The sequence below is a fragment of the Cornus florida genome, unplaced genomic scaffold, assembly GCF_030987335.1.
Source record: "Cornus florida cultivar Cherokee Brave unplaced genomic scaffold, ASM3098733v1 CherokeeBrave_3.0.0_Hap2_Chr04, whole genome shotgun sequence".
Taxonomy (NCBI): domain Eukaryota; kingdom Viridiplantae; phylum Streptophyta; class Magnoliopsida; order Cornales; family Cornaceae; genus Cornus; species Cornus florida.
Genome location: NW_026775574.1, coordinates 11,320,453 through 11,340,103, shown reverse-complemented (window position 1 = coordinate 11,340,103; position 19,651 = coordinate 11,320,453). Strand labels below are relative to the sequence as shown.

Genomic DNA, 19,651 nt, shown 5'->3' with positions numbered 1-19,651 from the left:
CATTATGAACTCTTTCCATCTATAGTGGCAAAGCAAGTCTGTAGGCAACCTCTCCTACCCGGTCCAAGATCTCAGAAGGTCCAATAAATCTTGGCGATAGTTTGCCACTCTTTTCGAACCTCATCAAACCCTTTCGTGGAGAAACCCATAGGAAGACGTGGTCTCCCACCTCAAAGGATAGCGGCTGTCTCTGCCTATCCGTATAACTCTTCTGTCAGCTCTGAGCTATGAGCAACCTCTGTCTGATCAGCTTAATCTTCTCAGTAGTCTCGAGTACTATGTCGGGTCCAAAGGCGGTTGTTTTGCCTACCTCAGTCCAATAGACAAAAGACCTACAAGGTCTGCCGTACAATGCCTCAAATAGAGCCATCTGAATACTCGCCTGATAACTGTTGTTGTAGGCAAACTTAATAAGTGGAAGGTGATCCTCCCAACTACCACCCAAGTCAAGTACACAGGCCTAAAGCATATCCTCCAAGATCTGGATGGTATGCTCTGACTGACTGGCCATTCATTTATGGATGGAATGCCGTACTAAGGTGTAACATTAAGCCAAACGCTACTTAAAGTCTTTCCCAGAACTTCGAGGTGAACTTGGCATCCCTATTTGAAACAATAGCCACTGGAACTTCATGCAATCTTACAATCTCTTTTACATAAAGTACACCAAGTGCCTCTGCGTCATCTGTTACTTTAATAGGTAAGAAGTGAATGTTCTTGGTCAATCTATCAATAATGACCCATATAGTTTCATTTTCCCTCCGTGACCTAGGAAGACCCGTCACAAAATCCATTGCAATCTCCTCCCATTTCCACTGCGTTACCGGTAATGGCTGCAATAAATCAGCTGGTCTCTGGTGCTCGGTCTTCACCTGCTGACAGGTAAGGCACTTAGCCACAAACTGTGCAACGTCCTTCTTCATTCCATTCCACCAATACTGACGTCTCAGATTGTGATGCATTTTGGTACCACCTGGATGAACTGCAAACCGAGAAGTGTGAAATTCTCGTAAAACGTTCTAATGACAAACTGTGGGAATAACCAATGAACCCCTGAACTATAAACCTCCATCTGCACGTAAAGTCCAATCTTTCACGGTCTCGCCACTAGAGATCAAAGTTTAAATGGCATCCAAATCTAAATCCTATCTCTGTGACTCAATCACCTGTCTAACAAGAGTGGGCTAAGCCATGAGACAAAACAAGAATGCTGACTTACTGCCATCATCATCAAAGCAATACAATCCTATTTTAACCAAATCTTTAAGCATCTTCCACTTCCGAATGGCTAAACTAGCCAAAGTCCCACGAGATTTCAGACTTAAAGCATCAGCTAATACATTTGCCTTACCAGGTTGGTACTGCAAATCAAAGTTGTAGTCTTCTAAGAACTCAACCTATCGCCTCTGTCTGTTGTTCAAGTCCCTTTGGGAGAAAAGGTACTTGAGACTCTTGTGGTCTGAGAACACTTCCAATCTCTCACCATACAAATAGTGTCTCCAACACTTCAAAACAAACACGACTGCCGCTAACTCCAAGTCATGAGTAGGGTAGTTAAGCTCATAAGTCTTCAACTCGAGACCCATAAGCCATTACTCTACCATCCTGCATAAGTACACAACTCAAACCATCACATGAGGCGTCACAATAAATCACATAACCCAAGCCACGCTCAGGTATCACCAACACTAGAGCCATAGTCAACCTTTTTTTCAACTCTTGAAAGGATGACTCACAGGCCTCATTCCATACAAACTTGATCCCTTTCCCTGTCAATCTAGTCATAGGAGCTGCTAAACGAGAAAAATCCTTCACAAATCTCCGACAATAGCCCGCTAGGCCAAGGAAACTTCAAATCTCAAAGACATACTTGGGTTGCTCCCAATTCAGAACTGCCTCTATCTTTGAAAGATCAACTGAAACCTCACCTTTCAAGACAACATGTCCCAAAAACTTCACCTCTTATAGCCAGAACTCACACTTTTCATACTTGGCGTACAAATGGTGCTCCTGTAGAATTTGCAACACTATACTTAAATGGATCTCGTACTCCTCTCGAGTCCGTGAATACACAAGAATGTCATCCACGAAAACTACCACAAACTAATCCAAGTAATCGTAGAAAATACGATTCATTAGATCCATGAATGCTGCTGGCACATTAGTTAAACCAAAAGGCATAACAAGAAACTCATAATGTCCATATCGCGTACGGAAAGCGGTCTTTGGAATATCCTTCTCTCTAGCCCGCAACTGATAATAACCTGACCTCAAGTCAATCTTTGAAAAACAACTGGCTCCTCTCAACTGATCAAATAAATCATCTATCATTGGCAAATGATACTTGTTCTTGATGGTAGCATGATTCAACTTCCGGTAATCAATGCACAACCTCAAAGAACCATCCTTCTTCTTAGCAAACAAGACCGATGCACCCCACGGTGACACACTCGGTTAGATGAAGCCCTTCACTTTTAAATCATCAAGTTGCTTCTTCAATTCTTCTAATTCAATCAGTGCCATACAATACGGTGCCATAGAGATTGGCGCGATACCAGGCATCAAATCAATAGCAAATTTCACCTCTCGGTGTGGAGGCAACTCAGTCAAGTCTTCAGGAAACACATCTAGAAAGTCTCGTACAACCACAGGATAATTAACCCCACAAAACTCTATATCTTCATCGGCAAAAAGGTTAGCCAAGAAGAACCCTTGTCGATTTGGGCCTCTAACATTATAAAATGAAAGAGTGAGAGAATCACACCGATCCCTTACAAAACAGAAGCAATCCCCATCTGGGGTACACATTGAAACTCTACCCCTAAAGCAATTAATAACAACTCTAAAGGACAATAACCAATCCATCCCAAGAATGACGTCAAATCCTGTCATCTTGAGAAGGATGAGATTGAACTCCAGTACCCGTCCAACATTGGTAATGGAACCCCGACAAACTCTACGAAGAGGCGTGTCAACACAAAGTGGTCTGTCTACCTGACTGACCTCCAACCCCAATACCCTTGCAAATGATGAAGCAATAAATGAATAGGAAGCACCAGAATCAAACAATACATGAGCCTAAGAATGAGACCCAAGAAACATACCCCTGACCACTGAAGGACTGGATGGTGACTCGGCTGGAGTGAGTGCAAACACGCAACCCTGGGTCCTCTACCCCTGATAACCGCCTGCTTGATAACCAGACTGCTGAGTTGGTGCACTCGAAGAAGCTCTCCTACCCGGTCGAGAACTCTAGGTTGACATGGCTAGCTGAAGCGGCTGAGGTGGTGGTAGCGGTCGAAACCCTGACTAAACTGTTGCAGACTGCATTTGCCTCTACTGTGAACCTCCACCTCTGCCCAAACCACTACCCCACTATGGACAATCTTTCACCCTATGACCCTGCTGGCCATACCCGAAACATCCACCAGATGCCACCTAAATCTGAGTACACTGAGACTTGTGATGCCCTGACTGCCCACACTTGAAACAAATCACTTGAGCTACCTGAGCCTGAGTGCATTGGGACTTGTAATGTCCCAGGTGCCCATATCTGAAACAAGTAACATTCGGTCTAGAAGACTCAATGGACACTGAAACTGTGGGTATGGATCTGGCAGACTGCTGTCCCCTGAACCCTGACTGCTCATGTTTTTGCTTTTTACTTGATTGTCCCTTAGAGAAAGCACTCATACCCCTGTTGTACTTGTAGGACTCCCTGATAGCCTTGCTATCTTTGCTCTCAGCATCAACCACTAAGGCTTTTTGCACTGCTTTTGCATACCCTGTCAGTTCTGAAGCAGCTACAATTGGCCTAATGGTAAGATCAAGGCTATCAACAAATTTCTCTATCTTTCATTCCTCATCATTAGTAATCCCCGGTATAAACCTCAAAAGCGACATAAACTTGTTCTCGTACTTTGTAACTGTCATGTTTCCTTGCTTCAACCAATCGAACTCCTTCTTTAGCTCTCTCCGCTTAGGTGCCGAAAAATACTTCTCGTAATACAGCTTTTTGAATTTAGCATAGGTCATTGTGTCTAAATTGTGGGTGTGGGAAATGGTATTCCACCATATCTCAACATCACCAACAAAATTGTAAGTCGCCAATGTGATCTTCAACTTGTCCGTTGCCATTAACATGCTTCTCCACCCTATCTATGAAACTATCTGCAACAAGCGGATCTGGACCGCCCTCAAACAAGGTCGGTATCAACTTCACAAACTTAACAATATGATAAAGAGTATCATCTGTCTCACTTATTTTTGGAAGTGGTGGTGGTAGTGCCAGTGGTGGCATAACCTGTGACGATGATGCTCCTGCCGGTCGAAATGCATTAGAAGAGCTGCCTGAATAGCCAACCTCAACTGTTCCTTATTTATCTGAAAAGGTGGGTCAACAGTCCCCCTCATTTGTCCCCCTCTTGGTGGGACCAAAACACACAACAAAATATCTTCTTCAACTTGCTCCTGGTCCCTTTCTATGGGATTAGAGCTTGAACTTTCCCCGGGATCCCTTCGTGGTGTCATGACCCTAAAAAAAATGAGAGAACGGATCAAAAACGATGACACTAAAATACGCACGAGAACGGAGTCCTCACATGAATGACTTGATAAGAATGGAAACGCATAAACACCTTCCATACTCTCAGAATACCCAATTAATGATAAATATGATCATGCTAATAATATACAACAACACAAAACACTTAACATGTAGTCATATAAGCAATTAAACAATTAAGCATACCTTTCAAATAATTAAACACCTTAATACATAAGCATATAAGCATGCAATCACGTAAATAATTAAGCAAGTAAACAAATAACTCAACTCCCCATGCAATCCTAGGTAGGCCTCTACTTATCATCCTAATGGTATTCGAACCATTGCTCTGATACCAAATTTGTAACGACCCAAAAAGATAGCAAAATAATAATAATAAAATATATAAAATTTCGGCATGACCTCCGCAGAAAAAGTCCCTCTACAACTTGTTGAAATATATATAAAAAAAATGCAATAGCCTCACTGGGCCTTAAAAATAACCTATCCTATCCCAACGCACAATACATTTATTATATCACATTCCCAAAATGATTGCATACGTATAAAAATCCCCTTTCACCATTTCATCCAAACAAGAAACACACCTTAGTTACAGCAAGTTACAGTCCATAAAATGTAGTTAGAATTTAAAAGTCCATAGCTTACAACTTTGCACCAATTAAACTAAAGTTTTACAAACTAGTTAAGATTACATTTACAAAATATTAAAGTTCTAATACAAAAGATAGCAAAATAAAATGGGTCTCCAAGCTCATTTAAATCTGTGGTAGATCATCGTCTGCCACTTCTTTTCCGTGTCCTGAAAAATGTTAAAAATAATGGGGTGAGCATAAGCTTAGTAGGAAGTGTCTAAGACACACTTCTTATGACCCCATGAATCCACATAAGGAAGAAGTAAAAATGAACGGGATCATACCATAGGAAAACACATATTCTTAACCACAACAACAAGTATATTGCAAATGTCAACCGATCACAAATTACTACAATGCCATAAAGTGCAATGTTATGCAAATGCCACTCCCCATTTCTGAAATAATTCCGTTTCAACAACCAAATCGTTAGTGTAATCCGTCCCAAGGCACCTCCAAGGCGTCATGAAAAGGGGATTGACTAACTATCCATGACCACAAGGCACCTCCAAGGCATCGCATCCAGCCCAGTTAGCTCAACCACACTCCCTTTTAGACTACACTAACATCACGGACCACTAGGCGCCTCCTAGGCGTCTGGTTTTCGCAAACACTTTTAGAAATACTATCCCCAAAAAAATTATTTCCTTTGTTTTGAAAACATTTTTTTCCCTTTTCTCTTCCCGATGGATGCAAGAATGCTCCATGTATTACAATGCCGTGAAATGAGGAAAAATCATGTCTTTTGATGCCGTGTCAATTATACATTCTCATGTATTATATTCAAACCTTAATCACATAGCATGCCTAACAAAAAAAAAAAAAAAACATAAATAAATAAATTCTAATAAAAATCATATCATGCTTTCTAATAACAAGTATTCGGCACATTAAGCATATAAAACATAGAATCAATTACTTAGACATGCTTCTTCACATAAAATCAACAAAATCCAACACATACATATCACTTACAACATTAAAAACTTGTATTTTATAAAATTGCCACAAATTAAATATGATATTCAAAAATAGTTGAGAAGTAATTCACAAAAATTAAAGAATTTATGCCTTATAAATCCCCTACCTCAAATGAGAGAAAAAGCCCCAATTTGAGTCCTAAATTCGAAATCCCTAGGCTTGGCCAAATGGTGATTGGCTCCTTTCAAATTGATGGTTTCAACGAGCTCTTCAACTTTGCTTCACAAGGTTTTACCAAATTCTCAAAGATAAATGAGGGATCAAGTTTTGAATGGTGAAAAGAAAAAGAAAAACAAATGTTACAGAGAGAGAGAATAGAAACTGCCGAGAGAGAGAAACAATGAGTCTGTGTAATGGCCTTATGGCCTTTATAATGGTTAAAACATTTTTATGGGTCCCATAGCTTAAAAGGATTCTTTTAATATATATATATATATAAAATTTATAAACATTTACTACTATAATAATAATAATAATAATAAAAGATCTTATTCTATTAATGGAGTTACATTAATGGAGAGTTATTAGATGCCCCTCCACTATGTCCGGTCCACTTCAATCAAAATTAATTTTCTGATTTCTTTTTAGAGTAAATTACACTAACCTCCTCTGGGGTCTCGTCAATATACAGAGACCTCCCCTCTTGTTTGTCAAATTATACGAACCTCCCCTATCAGAACTTTAGATTGGATGGTGTTAATTATTATTGTGTAATTACATTTTTGTCCTTATTATATATATTTTATTTTATTTCAAAATTTCAAAGACCAAAATACCCATCTATATATATATATATATAACACATACCTAAACCATATAAGCAAATTGCAAATACAGAACATAATAAATAGATATCAAATCATGGTATAGATTGCTAGCTGGTGTTTCCCTCCGTGCGCGTGACACAATCTACCACCACCTCCCTTATTCTAAATTTCTTTCTGATCTCTTCATATGCATATACACCTATAATATATATCAATAAACATATTCATATATAGAAACACACATATATAATGTGTATATATATAGAGAGGGGGCAGCTCGCTGATCTCAATGTATTCCTTCCTTGCTTTCATTGAGTGAATTATTATATTTTTATGAACGTTTGTTAGTTAGTGCTTTGTTATGCACTGCTGTAGTAGAAAAACAAGGCCAAGTGTACCACTTCATGAGCTTGAGTTCAAACCAAGCAAGCTTAATATAGAACTCGCATCACAGAGACAGAGAGGGAATTAAAACAGAGGAAAGAAAGAGAAAGAGAGAGAGAGAGAGAGAGAGAGACATACATACATATATATATATATATGTATGTATGTATGTATCAACAGAGAAATATAGGATGACATATATGTACATGGCTAACAACCACAGAAGCTATAGAATTCACTGTTGTCTCTCTTTTCATCCTTGCTCGCCAACTGCAGACCCATCTTTTCTTGTTCTCATTTCTCGCCAGTAAAATAGCCGCCGTTGGTCTCACTGGTAAATTCCGTGGCTACAGTTTAGACCCATTGGGTGTTATGGGTTTGTTGATACGAGGGCACCATTGTCCTTTTGAGTTTATTAGTCAAGGATAATATTATAAATTTACAATGATTATTGAGGTTAAAAATGTCATTTCAGGTATTGAAGGGTAAAATTGTCTTTGTGTTGATTTTTTCGGATGGAAATAAGTATAAATTGTTAGTTGTTTAACGGCAGGGAAGGTCCGTGTTATCAGTATATAAATTTTGAGGGAAGTCAGTGTTATTTGACAAACAAGAGGAGATACGAGTTTATGATAACGAAATTTCAGGGGAGGTCAGTGTAATTATCCCTTCTTTTTAATATATTACTAGACTCTTTTTGGTCCACTTTTATTAATTGTGGAGTATTAACTGAACTAATCCACAAAGTGTGTGGTCAGAGTCATTTAATAATTTCTCCAATGCAATTTTTTATAAAGAGGAATACAACACTTGGGGACAATTGATTTGAGACTACGATGGAGAGTAATGTGGGGTCTACCACTACACCAAGCGGGGTGGGATGTCTTCAAAAGTTTAAATTTGACGACAAAATAGGTCAATAACCATTTAATAATTTATCCTATTTCACACAAATCATTTAATAAGCACTCAAATCCTAACAATTCTTAGTAATCAAATCATGAAGATAATCGTAATAGTAATAAATGACACTTTGATTTTACATACCAAAAAAAAAAAAAAGCACATAGATTTTGTAGTAATCAAAGCATGAAGATAAATCGTAATAGTTATAAAAGACACTTTGATTTTACATACCAAAAAAAAAAAGCACATAGATTTTGAAAATTTGACGGATTTCTTAGACCTTTTGGTCACCTATAAATATGAGCTCTCGTTGAAGTACAAGAAATCAACATAGCCATCATCACCCACCTAAAACCCAGAAGACATGGATAAAACTCTCTTCAAGTTGGCTTTCCTGATGACGCTTGTGGTCATTTCATTTGGTAAGCCTCATCAATTGATATTAATTTCTTACTTCTATGGTCACTTTTGAATGGTGGTATGGTTAATATCTGCAGAATGTAGTCCTCTAAACATATTATAGTTATATGAAAATGGTTTTTTTTTATTTTTTATTTTATTTTATTTATTTATTTATTGAATTTTCAGAAATGATCAAATAAACATATTTTGTACAGTTTTTTTTTTTTTTTTTTTTTTAAATTCTCAAAAATGGTTTTTGTTGGCTTTGAATTCTTTGCTAGAATATGTTTGTTATATTTTGAAGAGTTAATATATTGATTTTACTTGCCCAAAAAGATAAAAATAAAAAAATTGCAGCCCAGCATCTAGATCAACCGCGTTGCCAAAATGACGGTGACTGTCAAAGTAATTGTGCCAATATGGAAGGGTGCAAATGTTCATGCTTTGGGGGTTGGTGTATTCGTGCGTGTCCAGCCCCACCATCAGCGGAGCTCGTAGCTGAACCAGTAATCGGACAGCAGGAAGACCAAAAAGAATTTCCATGATTCTGAATGGAATATATTATATATATATATATATATATATATATATATGGTATTATGTAGCCTGATGAATGAAATATAATTAAGCAATGAATCATGAGAATTTGGAGAAGGCTGTTTTCCCATGTTATATCTATATTTATGTGCAAGTTTGATTTCCATTTTCAATGATTTTTTCCCCCTCTATGTGATGCTTTTCTTTATTCTTGGTTTGACTCTATGCCAAAAGGGTGGTGATCTTTGTGTTCGGAAATTACTATGATAATGCAGCAAGCCTATTTTGGGAATAGTAAATGTTTGCTTCTTTTTTTTTTTCTATGTAAGAATTAAAATTAACTCAAATTGAATAATATTTACAACTTACGGCCAAATCTTGAATCAAAGTCCAAAAAGAACTCCAAATCAATAAAAACTAAGGGGCAAATTATTCTGGCCTATGAGTTTCGTTAATATACACTAACATTTGTTCTCGTTTGTTAAATTACACTTACTTAAATATATTTAAAAAATATAACATATAAATAAATGTTGTTTGAACAATGAACTGAATCACAATAATTCCATTGGGTCTCACAGGTGGTTTTCATTAATTCAACGATAGTAATTCAAACAAAATAAATTTGTACAGTTTATCCGATATGAAATTAAAATGGTTATCCTCCTGCTGAATAAGTTGTTGATTAAATTAACAGACTCGGTTAATAATAACACGATATGAATGTGGATCGAAGTTTTGTACCACTTATCCGACCAGCTATTGAGTAAAATACTTAAATATGAGAGAGAGAGTCTATATTTATCCTTTACTTACAAAGCGTAGTTGTTAAACTCGATTACCATTAATTGCAACAAAAACCCTGTTTTTATATCATTACTAATTTAAAATTAGATATAATGTCGATAAAAATGTAAAAAAATTTCTAAACTATCACCAAAAGAGAAAAATATCGAATTATCTGAAGTTGCAAATCGAATCATTATCTATATCAACATTGCAAAAAGGACTCTTCTGATCACCGGACCACATTTTTCAACGTTTGTTCACTTACGCGATGGTGTATTTTCAAGTAATGCCCAAATTACCCTTTTGAATGACTATTATACCCCAACGAAAGTGCAAAAAAGTAGTATCAAGAAATTGAAAAATAACCCCCTGAACTATCTCATATTACAAATCAAACTCTGAACTATAAAATTGATTTTTAGAGAAGTGATAGATTTTCCAATTTCAATTGCTGACTATTCCAGCAAATATAACGTGGTTGGGAATGAGTCGAAAAAAAAGAGATGTTTACGGGAATTTTTTTAAGAGTTCTAACGGGATTCAATCACGTTATATTATGAAGAATAGTCGACAATTACGGTCGGAGGACCTATCATTTCTCTTATTTTTATTATTATTATTTCAAATTGTTATTATTTTTAGTACTACCACTACCACTATTATTATTATTATTATTATTTTTATTTAAACTATTTACTTTTTTTATAATTTATGAGCTTCCATGAACTGTTTGTAAGGTATATAAATCCATCACGCAACTAATCAACCAATTTTTTTTGTTATTATTTTAAATAATAATAGTATAATATTATTATTATTATTATTATTACTAGCTATTATTGTTATTATTATTATTATTTATTTATCAATAATTTATGAGCTTGCAAAAATTATTTATAGGTACATGGATTCGTCAAGCAACTAATTTAGCAATTTATTTTTTGTCTATTATTGTTATTATTATTATTATTAGTTATTATTATTATTCTTATTGCTATTATTATTATTCTTCTTATTGTTAATTTGCAAGGGCTAAAAGTGATTCACATATATTACAACTAAGCAATTTATTTTTGTTATTTTACTATTATTATTATTATTATTATGATTCTTATTATTCTTAAGGTGGTGGAGGCGGTGGCGGTGCTGTGTTTAAAGGCAACAATAATGGCGGCAAGGGCAATGACGGTGGTGGGAGACAATGGAGGTGACAGTGGTGAAAAGTGGCAATGATTGTGATGGAAAACAATGGTGGTGGCGGCAACGGCGACAGTGGTTTTTGAACTTAGAACATAATGTTTTTTAGGAAATTTATTTTGTAAAAAAATTTACTTGGAAATGGAATTGTTATAACATATGTTTAGTTGTGTGAAATAGATTTTCTTTTTAATGGAATGATCATTCCTATTTTAAGTGGCATACAAAACAAAGAATGGTTGGAATGAAGTTTCATTCCATTCCATTTCAAAACATCAAACTAAGCATAAGAAAGATTTAAATATTAATTAAAATTACAATGAAAGAAGGTGTGCGAGTATAAATGCATTATGAATGCCCATATCCAAAACATGGATTACATACCAATACTCAATAATTTTTTTTTTTTTTTAAATTAGGTATCTCATTTAAAAATTTAAATAAAATAAATGCTATCTTCTAAGTTTTCTAAAGTTTATCAACTTTTTTTTTTTTTAATAAGTAAAATCTTCCAACTTGATAATATAAAAAATATTTAAACTTATGAAGAGAAGACGATAATTTGAAAAAGAAATATCAACAGGCTTGTAATCTAACGGTACAAGACTTTTACTTTTTAAAAGGAGGTCAGGAATTCAAACCTCAATGGAGATAATGTGTGTGAGTCCTAAAAAAAAATAAAAAATAAAAAATAAAATATATATTCATCCGTAGAATTTAGTGGTCCAACAAAATAAAAAGTAACTTATCTGTAAATTTCCTAAAATATATATATGGTTTGTGACATTTGGCTAAATAAATGCAAAACTATTTCACTCATTTTACCTTCTCTGACGTTGTCATTTAGGGTGGGTTGACCTGTCTTAACTGTAAAGATTAAAAAATCACTAGAGTGCCTAATAATTGTCTGACCTTTATGGAAGCCAATGAATGAATGTCAAGTTGACGGGTGAAAAAAAGAAGGGATTAGTAGCCCGTTTGGATGTAGGTATATTAAAGACGCAACACTAATAATTAATCCGATTCTACTAGTGAAGGAATAATTTGATGGTGTCAGATGTCTAATTTAATTAAAATTAATGTGTGGTCCAATTATTTTAATTGTAAAGTATGAATTGAACTGGATCATAAAGTATATGATCATGACCATAGATTTTGCACACAATTCATGTAATTGCACAAATCCTAACAATTTGAGTGCATGAAAAATATTTGACTTCCCAAAAAGGGGCGGAAAAAAAAAATGATTTTGATGAATTTTGACTGATTTCTTAGGCCGTCTTGATCACCTATAAATATGAGCTGTAGTAACCCTCTAAGTTCAAGCAATCAACTTAGTCATCATCAACCTAGCTCCTCAGCACCCATTTAAACCCTAGAAGACATGGATAAAGCTCTCTTCAAGTTGGCTTTCGTGATGATGCTTGTGGTCGTATCATCTGGTAAGTCTCATCATTTAATATTTTATTACTTCTAGCAAAGTCCACAAAATTGATAAGACAGATGTTTGTACAATTTTTTAATATTTTGTTTCTGTTGTCTCAGGTTTGTTTTAGACTCTTTTATAGAACATGTTCCTAATATTTTGTACAGTTTATTTATTTATTTTAAATTCTCAAAAATGTTTTTTGTTGGCCTTGAATTCTTTGCTAGAATATGTTTGTTATGTTTTGAAGATTTAATATATTCATTTTACTAACCCAAAAAGCCAAAAATAAAAAAATTGCAGCCCAGCATCTAGATCAACCGCGTTGCCAAAATAACGGTGACTGTCAAAGTAATTGTGCCAATATGGAGGGGTGCAAATGTTCATGCTTTGGGGGTTGGTGTATTCGTGCGTGTCCAGCCCCACCATCTGCGGAGCTCGTAGCTGAGCCAGTAATCGGACAGCAGGAAGACCAAAAAGTTTTGCCATGATTTTGAATGGAATATATATATATATGGTATTATGTAGCCTGATGAATGAAATATAATTAAGCAATGAATCATAAGAATTTGGAGAAGGCTGTTTTCCCATATTGTTCCTTTCCCTCATGGTCCAACTGTTCTTTTTGGAAACAATTACTAAATTGATGATATTATATCTATGTTTATGTGTAAGTTTGATTTCCATTTTCTATCATTTTTTCTCCCTCTATGTGACGCTTTTCTTTATTCTTGTTTTGACCATGCCAAAAGGGTGATCTTTGTCTTTGGAAATTACTATGATAATGCAGCAAACCTAGTTTGGGAATAGTAAATATTTGTTTGTTTGTTTGGTTTTTTTTCTTAATATGTAAGAATTAAAATTAACTCAAATTGAATAATATTTACATCTTACGAGGGCCATATCTTGTATCAAAGTCCTAAAAGAACTCCAAATATATAAAAAGTAAGAGGCAAATTATACTTGCCTATGAGGTTTCTTCAATATATAGGACATTTTCTATCGTTTGTTAAATTACTTATTTAAACATATTAAAAAAATATAACATATATTATTAATAAAATAAAAAAATTTGTTTGAACAATTAACTGAATCACAATCATTCCATTGGGTCTGACAGGTGGTTTCATTAATTCAACAATAGTAATTCAAAGGGGTTTACAAAATAGAATTGTACAGTATTACCCGATATGAAAAATGATTATCCTCCTACTGAATAAGCTGTTGTTAAATTAACAGACTAATTTAAAAATAACATGATATGAGAAAAATAACATGATATGAATGTGGATCGAAGTTTTGTACCACTGATCCGACCAGCTACTGAGTAAAATACTTAAAGAAGAGAGAGATATTTATCCTTTACTTACGAAGTCTAGTTGTTAAACTCGATTAATGGAAATAGCAACAAAAACCTAATTTTTATATCATTATTAATTTAAAAACTAGATATATAATGTATTCAAATGTACCACCTTAACAATTAATTTTGGAGACTAAGGGTCTTGTGGCGTAATGATATCTCCTCTAATTTTGAAAATGGATGGTGAAAGTTCGAATCTCCGAAGAACAAACTGAACGTGTAAATAATGTGTGTGAACTTGCCAATAAAAAAAAATAAAAACAAAAACATAAAATATTAACTTTGGAGTAATGATACATAGGAGCCAAAGTGCAATTAGTTGGGGCCCAATCAATTACCACTTGTGAACATTAATGAAACCCATATATGAGACTCACTTAAATGGATTCAATCTAGTGAGTCTTGTTTAGCCCCCTCTTTCATTTATCATCATTCTCAATAATAAATGAGTTGAATAGTAAAATACTGAAAGTTTGATGATCCGTTTTAATCATGTTTTCTTTTATTGCTGCTCATCATTTTTATTGTTTCGACTATATGGTAGATTTTTTATTTCCTGGCAACAACCACACAAAAAGCCAAAGACAACACAGCTAACAAACACTAACACTAGCAGCCACATCCAACTCCAGAGGGCTAAAGATAGGCGGAGGCAGCGACCAAAGCACCAAGTCCGTGTCCATATCATTCCGCGAGAGCCTGGCAATAGCATGCGCCAAATCACCTGTCTGTCGAACATGCGAAATCAAAAACCCAGAGAAAGCGCGAAGCTCATTACGGATTTCAGAAATCATAAAAGCATTCACAACATCGCCATATCTAACCCCTTCTATGGCATCCACCACCAATTTAGCATCCAATTCAAAGCAAACAACCGGAAAATTAAAAACTCGAGCCCAATAAACAGCACGGTTAAAGCAAAATGTTTCTGCCACTAGGACCAACGAGGAGGATAAAGGCTTAAAAACCACCGCTTGAAGAACGGAGTCAAAAGAGTTCCGAAACACTGCACCTCCACCTCCCAACTAAGATTACTTTGAAAAGCTAGCATCAACATTGCATTTAATAACTCCATGCAAGGGACGAGTCCAACTAGAAAGGGATTCTGTCCGCTGCGAGTGGTGAAGAAGTTGCTAGCATTTCTTCTGCACATTCACAAATTCCCAAAATCAACTCGTAGCTAGATTAACCACCAATAAATGATCCCACACTTCCTTCTCAAACACCTTTTTATTCCTAGCCTTTCAAATCATCCACACACAAAATGAAGCCAAACCCACCATAAAAAGTTTATTTTCCTGTGAAGGCGCTGATGCACCAAAAATTCTATCCCACCACTCGATAAAAGATTAAGGTGGATTTGGGAGAAAATCCCAGCGAAGAAGAGGGGATAATTTCTATACCTACATTAAGTGAGAACAACGGAAAAAAGGTGAGTAACATCCTTAATTTCCAACCCACAATGCTGGCAAATCGGATCCTTTTAAACATCCGCAACAAACAAGAGCATATCCCGTGGGGATTGCACTATAACAGCATTTCCAAATAAAATGTTTAATTTTGAAAGGCAAAGGAAACCACCACAACTTGCTCCAAAACTGACCAATAGCCGTTTGACAACCCTCCCCCCTCAAGTCTCGCATATTCTTAGAATGATAGAGAGATACAGCTAAGGTATATGCTGACTTAACACTGAACTTACCTAAGGGATCACCTTCCCAAATTAGAAAATCCATCCTTGGCCCATGACTTAAAGAAATTTTGGAGATACGATGGATTTTAGATGTAGTAAACAGTTGCCACAACACATCCATACGCCACTCTTTTTTACTACCATCTATTAAATTAGTGACCCAAGCAAAGCGAGAGTCAAACTCCCGTGGTCCTAAAGGCAAGGAAAGACCAAGAATCCATTTATCCTTCCAAATATGAATAGATACACCATCCTCCACCACCCAGCGCCTCAGTAAGTCCTGGGATGACCAAATACTGCACTATTTGATTCCAGATGCGCATCTAGAAAAGAACCGAATGGAAAATATTTCGCTTTGAACAACTGATAAGCCACACCATAAACTTGGAAATTCCTAGCATGTTTAGCCAGCAAAGCCAAGTTAGATACCTTGAGATCATGAAAACCCAACCCACTATCTTTCTTACTCTGGCACAATAGATCCCATGAAGCCCAATGAATTGATTTGAGCCACAAAAATTTCCTCCACCAGAATGCCCACACCTGCTTCATTAAATTAAGACACAATGACCAGGGTAACCGAAAACCAGACATAATATATATGGGTAGACCATTCGGCACAACCTTTATCAAGACTGATAAGTGCTGAAAAGTGCGCATTTAAACCCCTTAAGCTTAGGTATTCTAGGACCTTTATCTATCTTACTTTCCTGTTTTAGACTAATTTCGTGTTCTTGTCCTTTTTAGGTGTTTATCCTCAAAATAAGCTAATTTAGCAAAATAAGAGCTTAAAAGAAGCTAACTCAAGCTGGATGGAAGAAAGGAGTAAAGTGAAAGCAGAATGAAGCAAACTGTGGAAATCAGCATGTTTGATCGATCTCAAGAATACTTCGATCGATCGAAAGTTCATCGATCTAGACTCCCTAAGATGGATCTAAGCTCTTTTGTCCTTATCCAAAGATCCCATAAAGTTTGATCGATCCAATAATTCTCAGATCGATTGAAAAAATTTCATCTTATCCTGTTGTACCACCCCACCTACCACTTTTGTCTTTTTCCCCATAATATCTCAGATCTGTCCTTATCTAAAAAGGCACCGCCATGGGAGGATCGATCCAGCCAAAGTTTGATAGATCTCAGCCAAGTTAGATCGATCTCAGCATAGGTTCGATCGATCGAACCCTCTCAAGTGCGAATTAAATCAATTTCCAACTCATTAAAAGTTGTCTCATTGTGCAATCATTGGAGGAGCCCTTGTGTACAAGCCTAGACCATTGGGTGTGACATTTGAGCTACCTATATAAGGATTATGAGCCACTTTTACACATATGCTTTTAGGATTTGATAGATACAATATTTGATTTTTCTTAGAGATGAAGAAAAGAGAAGAGGAGGCTAGAGACACATTCTTGGGAGGTCTTCCATCTACTTCAAGAAGAAAAGCATTTCTACCATGGAGATAGCCCTTGAGGCACCATCCATGAGTGGCTAGACATCTTCTTGGGGCTAGAGTTAGCCCTAAGCATGCTTTCTTTACCTTGATTTATGTATTTTTGAGGGGATTTGTGTTGTAATACATGTTTTGACATCTTTATATACATAGATCTTGTTTATTCAGTGATTTGTGTGGTTTAATTCTTCCAATTGATCATTTATTTCTATCCATATGTCTATGTATTCTAGAATAGATGTTCATGTGTTTATCTCTATCTCTTGTGTTGTTGATGCATATCTATGTATGTTGATGCTATAGATCTAGAGATTGTCAAGGCACAGTGCTTAATAGAATGCTCTTGTGGTTTATTTGATGGTTCATACTCATTTCTTGATGAATTGTGCCTCTCCCTTAGTTTAATTAGTTTAATTTTCATGTCATTAGCTTAAATATAGTGTAGTTACCTTAATTGTTAAATGGGAGGACAATCCATGCTTGTTATTTGATGTTCCATACTTATGAATGCAAGTAATATATTTATCTAATTATGTGATGTGTTTGGATTGTGAGCTTAAAGAATGATTAATGGCTTAGTTTGATATATTGTGTTATTCATTGTGTTATTTAGACAATATTTACTTAATTAGTCATCCATGCTTATTGAAAGAACTACACACACTCACTATTGTTGCAACATATGTTTTTCTCCTCATTAATTGTGAATTGAGTGTATAGAAAGATGATGCTTAGTGGTGATCTCTAAGTCCCAAGACCTCTCTCTCTTGTTTTCTCTATCCTTTAATTACTTGTTTTATATTGAGCTTGTTTAATCTTAATTGTAGTAAAATCAACCAAACAATCTACCTTTGATCACTCGACCTACTAACCCTAAGCATTGTTTCCATTACTAGTAGCCCTCTAATCCCTTGGGACGATCCCTATTCACCCTTGCTACGTTAGAAGTAGTGGTAGTAGTGATTTTTATAAATTTAAACTTGACCCAAAAGGCTTTTCTTGAACTGTACATTCACTACATTATTTTAGCGTATAGGAACGGCCACCATCAAATTTTGGCACCGTTGCCAGGGATTGAATTGGCAACACTGTGTTTGAGTAACATTTAGGAATTAGTACTCTTTTGATCGTGTCTTTACTTTATTTTTATTTTTGGTTACTTATTGTGTTTGTTCTTACTTGGCTAGGTGAATTGAGTGAAGGAAGTTGAGCAAAGGTGAATTCAAAGCAAAGTGCTAAGCTAAGCACAAAAAGGACTAAAAATCTAAAAAAAATTACAAAGTAAAGCAAGGCTAGAAAGTTGAAAGTTAAATTGAAGTTACTTAAGGACCCTTTGTGAGATCTTTCTAACTCAATCTCTAGTTAAATCGTCAGCCCGTGTGGAGGCTATTTACTTTTCTTTGCATATTGTTCAAGCATGGGATCATTGTATGTGGAGATTTGTTAATTGATTTGTTGTGGGGGTGAAGTGCTTGTTACTTGCTTATTTCTTGTTATTTGTTTTGCTAGTGTATGCATGGTCGTAGGTCGTTAAATCCTATTCTTGTCCTTCTTAATTTTCATCTTGAATCGGTTGTTCGTAATCCTAGGGGAAGAGGTAGTTCTTATCACTCCATTTCACCAATTGAGAATTTGAATGACGACCATATGGAGGACCTTGGTCACATAGACCAACAAGGCATCCTCCACCCTAATGTGCATCATGAAAACATCCAAGTACCATTAGGCATGCCTAGACCATTTATTCCACCACAACAACAAGGCCAAATTCCATTGGGAATGCCTCAATCAATATTTGTTCCAATACCTCCTATGGTTCAAGCTAATCAAGGTGTTCAAGTAGCACCACCGGTTGTAAATCCTCCCATTGCATTAAGAGACCATTATGTGCCTAATGAATACAATGCATCCACTTGCATTCAATTGCCTCCATTTAGAGCACATCACTATGAAATTAAACCGCAAACTATTCAAATGCTTCCAAACTATCATGGACTTCTTAGTGAAGAACCTTATAAGCATTTGGATGAGTTTCTTGAAATGTGTTCCACCGTGAAATATATGGACATGCCAGAAGAGGTTTTAAGACTTAAACTTTTTCCTTTCACCTTTAAAGACAAGGCAAAATATTGGTTCAACAATCTTAGGCCTTTTTCGATAACCTCTTGGGCAGAAATGCAACAAGAGTTCTTGAAAAAGTACTATCCGGATTCTAAGACTAATGCCATGAGAACTTCAATTAGAGAATTTTCTCAAGGGGATGGGGAAATGTTTCATGAGGTATGGGAAAGATTTAATGATTTGCTTAGGAAGTGCCTTCATCATGACATACCCAAGTGGCAATTAGTTCAATATTTCTTTGAAAGTTTACCGGATAATCACAAGGGTATAGTTGATGCATCTATGGGTGGTACTTCTTATCTTGATAAGCATGAAAATGATGTGTGGCAATTATATGAAAGTATGAGTAAAAATTCCATGCATAGGTCCTTATCTTCTAAAAATGGTAGAAACCTAGGTGGAAGGAAGAATGTCGGCTTATATCAAGTTGACA

At 35.7% G+C, this 19,651-nt stretch overlaps 1 protein-coding gene and 1 pseudogene across 1 annotated transcript; both read right to left on the bottom strand.

Annotated features, from left to right (window-relative positions):
• Positions 1 to 563: 563 nt before the first annotated feature.
• Positions 564 to 4,137, bottom strand: LOC132304710 (uncharacterized). Its single transcript, XM_059802442.1, has 5 exons — positions 3,890 to 4,137; positions 3,508 to 3,814; positions 2,584 to 3,078; positions 974 to 1,072; positions 564 to 815 (listed from the first exon to the last, which is right to left on the bottom strand). Exons 1-5 carry the CDS (start codon positions 4,135 to 4,137, stop codon positions 564 to 566), a joined length of 1,401 nt encoding a protein of 466 aa, XP_059658425.1.
• Positions 4,138 to 19,328: 15,191 nt separating this feature from the next.
• Positions 19,329 to 19,427, bottom strand: LOC132305824 (small nucleolar RNA R71; annotated as a pseudogene).
• Between the last annotated feature and the right edge of the window lie 224 nt (positions 19,428 to 19,651).